The sequence below is a fragment of the Eimeria maxima genome, genomic scaffold (genome assembly GCF_000499605.1).
Source record: "Eimeria maxima Weybridge genomic scaffold, Emw_scaff1376, whole genome shotgun sequence".
Taxonomy (NCBI): Eukaryota; Apicomplexa; class Conoidasida; order Eucoccidiorida; family Eimeriidae; genus Eimeria; species Eimeria maxima.
In genome coordinates this window covers 5,683-8,528 of record NW_013563485.1, presented here as the reverse complement: position 1 = coordinate 8,528, position 2,846 = coordinate 5,683, and the positions used below count along the sequence as shown (strand labels likewise).

Here is a 2,846-nt window from a genome sequence, read left to right as displayed (position 1 = left end):
AAAAAAAATTATTTTTTTTTTTTTTTTCTTCTTTTTTTCTTGTATACAGGATCATCATTGGGTAAATTTTGCAAAAGAAGAAGAAAAAGGGAATTATAAGGAAGCAAATGGTGAATATTTATCAATAAATCCTCCATTAATGTATTCAACATATATAGAGATGCGTGATGGTGTACGTCTTGCTGCAGATATATATTTACCTTATTCTTATGAGGAACAAGCAAGACATTGGGGCTTGCTGCAGTATAAACAACAAACTGTTCGTATTGTTACGCAAAAAATACAAGAAAGTTTATCTAATAATAATAATAATAATAATAATAATAGTATTAATAAAGAAGAAGAAGAACAAGAACAAGAGGAGGAGGGAAAAGAGGAAGAAAAAGAAGAAAAAGAAAAAGAAGAAGAAAAAGAAGAAGAAAGGGAAGAAAAGAAGAAATTATTATTATTTTTGGATAAAATATTAATAGAATTAAGGAGAGAGGAATTATTATTATTATCTAATATAATACGTATACCTGTATATCTACAAATAACACGTTATAATAGAAGAACAGAACATTTTTGGCCATTTACCCTCTTATCTATATTTAATCATAAACGTTCTTCCTCTATTAATCTATGGAGTTGGCAAACACAACAATTTCTTGTTGCTAATCATTATGCTGTTGTTGTTGTTGATACTAGAGGATCAGGTTTGTTACCTACTCTCTCCTCTACTCTCCTCTCCTCTCTTCTCCTCTCTTTTCCTATGCATGCATGCATGCCTGTATTTATTTATTTGTTATATATATATATATATATAGATATATAATTATATATATATACTCCCTTCCTTGTTGTTCATAGAGAGCGCTGTTGCTTCCTCTTCTTTTTTGCTTCCTTCCTTCCTGCATACATACATACATATATACATACATACATGCATACATACATGTATGCATGCGTATCTACGTCTTCCTTTGTATAAATATGTATATAGGTGCATCATTTGGATCAAGATCAGTAGATTTAGGGGAAGAAGAGCTAAAAGATGGCGAAGAATTAATAAGATGGAGCAAAGATCAATGGTTTTCCTCAGGAAAGGTAGCAGGTGGTGGTCTATCTTATGACGGAATGTTGGGGCTTTCTTTGGCTAGTAGAGGAGGAATAGATACAATTATATCTTTATTTACTCCTATTAATATTATGAATGAATTAGTTGCACCTGGTGGTCTATTATGTTACTCTTTTCTTCATGATTATACACAATTAACTAACAACTTTGAGCAAAATGGATCACCATGGAGGCATATGCTCAATTCTCCCCTACAATTCCCTTTTCATGTACTTCTTGGGGTAATTTATTCATAAATATAAATAAATAAATTAATTAATATATAAATATATATATAAGTATTGTAAATATATGCATATTTATGTATGTATACGCATCATCATGGAGGCATATGCTCAATTCTCCTCTTCTATTCCCTTTTCCTGTACTTCTTGGGGTAATTTATATATAAATAAATAAATATAAATAAATATATAAATATATACATATATATATATATATATATACTACGTATATATATACGTATCTATGTGTATGCATATATATTTGTTTATATACACGTTTGTGTACATAACGTACATTTGTACAACATAAGAATTTGTATATATTTATGCTTGTTCTTCTTCTTGCCTGTTGCTGCTGCTGCTGCTGCTGCTGTTATACCTTTTTGTGTATATATAAATCCTTTTTATGTATTAATTAATTAATTAATTAATTAATTTGTGTGTTTTTTGTTAATTAGTTTCTTTTTTCCTTTGGAGGGGCAAGTGCTGTATTAGGTTACGAGGAAGATTTACATAAGGCAATAAATAGTCATAAAAAGAATTGGCGGATGACGGAGGCAGTTAGTTCTGTACAATTTTATGATGATTTTATTCAATTTAATGAATATTTATATGCACAACCTTCTTCTTTTGGTATTACTCACAATATTATGCAAAAAATTGCACAAAAAAAGGTCAGTAGCAACAGCAACAGTAGCAGCAACAGCAACAGTAGCAACAGTAGCAACAGTAGCAGCAACAGAGGAAAGGTTATATACCTCTTAATCCTAATAGAGGGATATATATATAACAACAGAGCACCAGATATCCTAGGGTTTAGGGTTTAGGGTTTAGGGTTTAGGGTTTAGGGTTTAGGGTTTTTGAGGGTTTGTTTGTTACAGGTTAGCGTATTAGCAGTAGGAGGGTTTTGTGATTCTGCAACAGCAAGAGGAGCAATTCGTCTTTTCTCTCATATACAGGAGAATGCACCAGAAACACGGCAAGTAGATAAAGGGTTTAGGGTTTAGGGTTTAGGGTTTGTTGGGTAGTAGTAGTAGTAGGGATTAGATATATATATATGAATGTTTTCCCCCTCTCTCCCTTCCCTATATACCCAACAACTGTTCCTTTTTATTTTCCTTAATAAAACCTACAAAAGAGTACAAAAGGCAGACCAATTGAATCCTTTATTCATCCTCAATATGTATACATGCATGTATGCATGCATACATGCATGTATACACGCATGCACGCATGGATACTTGCACACATGCATGCATGCATGCATGCATGCATGCATGCATGCATGCATGTGTGCATGCATGAATGTGCTCAGTTCTCAATTAATTCTTGGTAATTGGAGTCATGGAGGAAGAAGAAGTTGTGATCCATTTAGCGGAAGTTTTTCTTGTTTTGAAGAAAATCTTTATAAAACAATTTTACGTTTTCTTGATTGCCAATTAAAGAATAAATGTTGGGGAGGAATTCAGCAAGAGGAACCTGTACATTATTGGCAAGTAAGTATA

At 31.9% G+C, this 2,846-nt stretch overlaps 1 protein-coding gene across 1 annotated transcript; it reads left to right on the top strand.

The window, feature by feature from the left end:
- Positions 1–1,889: 1,889 nt before the first annotated feature.
- Positions 1,890–2,348, top strand: EMWEY_00052020 (X-Pro dipeptidyl-peptidase domain-containing protein, putative; the record flags this gene model as incomplete). Its single annotated transcript, XM_013477508.1, has 2 exons — positions 1,890–2,015; positions 2,223–2,348. The coding sequence occupies 2 exons, from the start codon at positions 1,890–1,892 to the stop codon at positions 2,346–2,348; spliced, it is 252 nt and encodes an 83-aa protein (XP_013332962.1).
- Between the last annotated feature and the right edge of the window lie 498 nt (positions 2,349–2,846).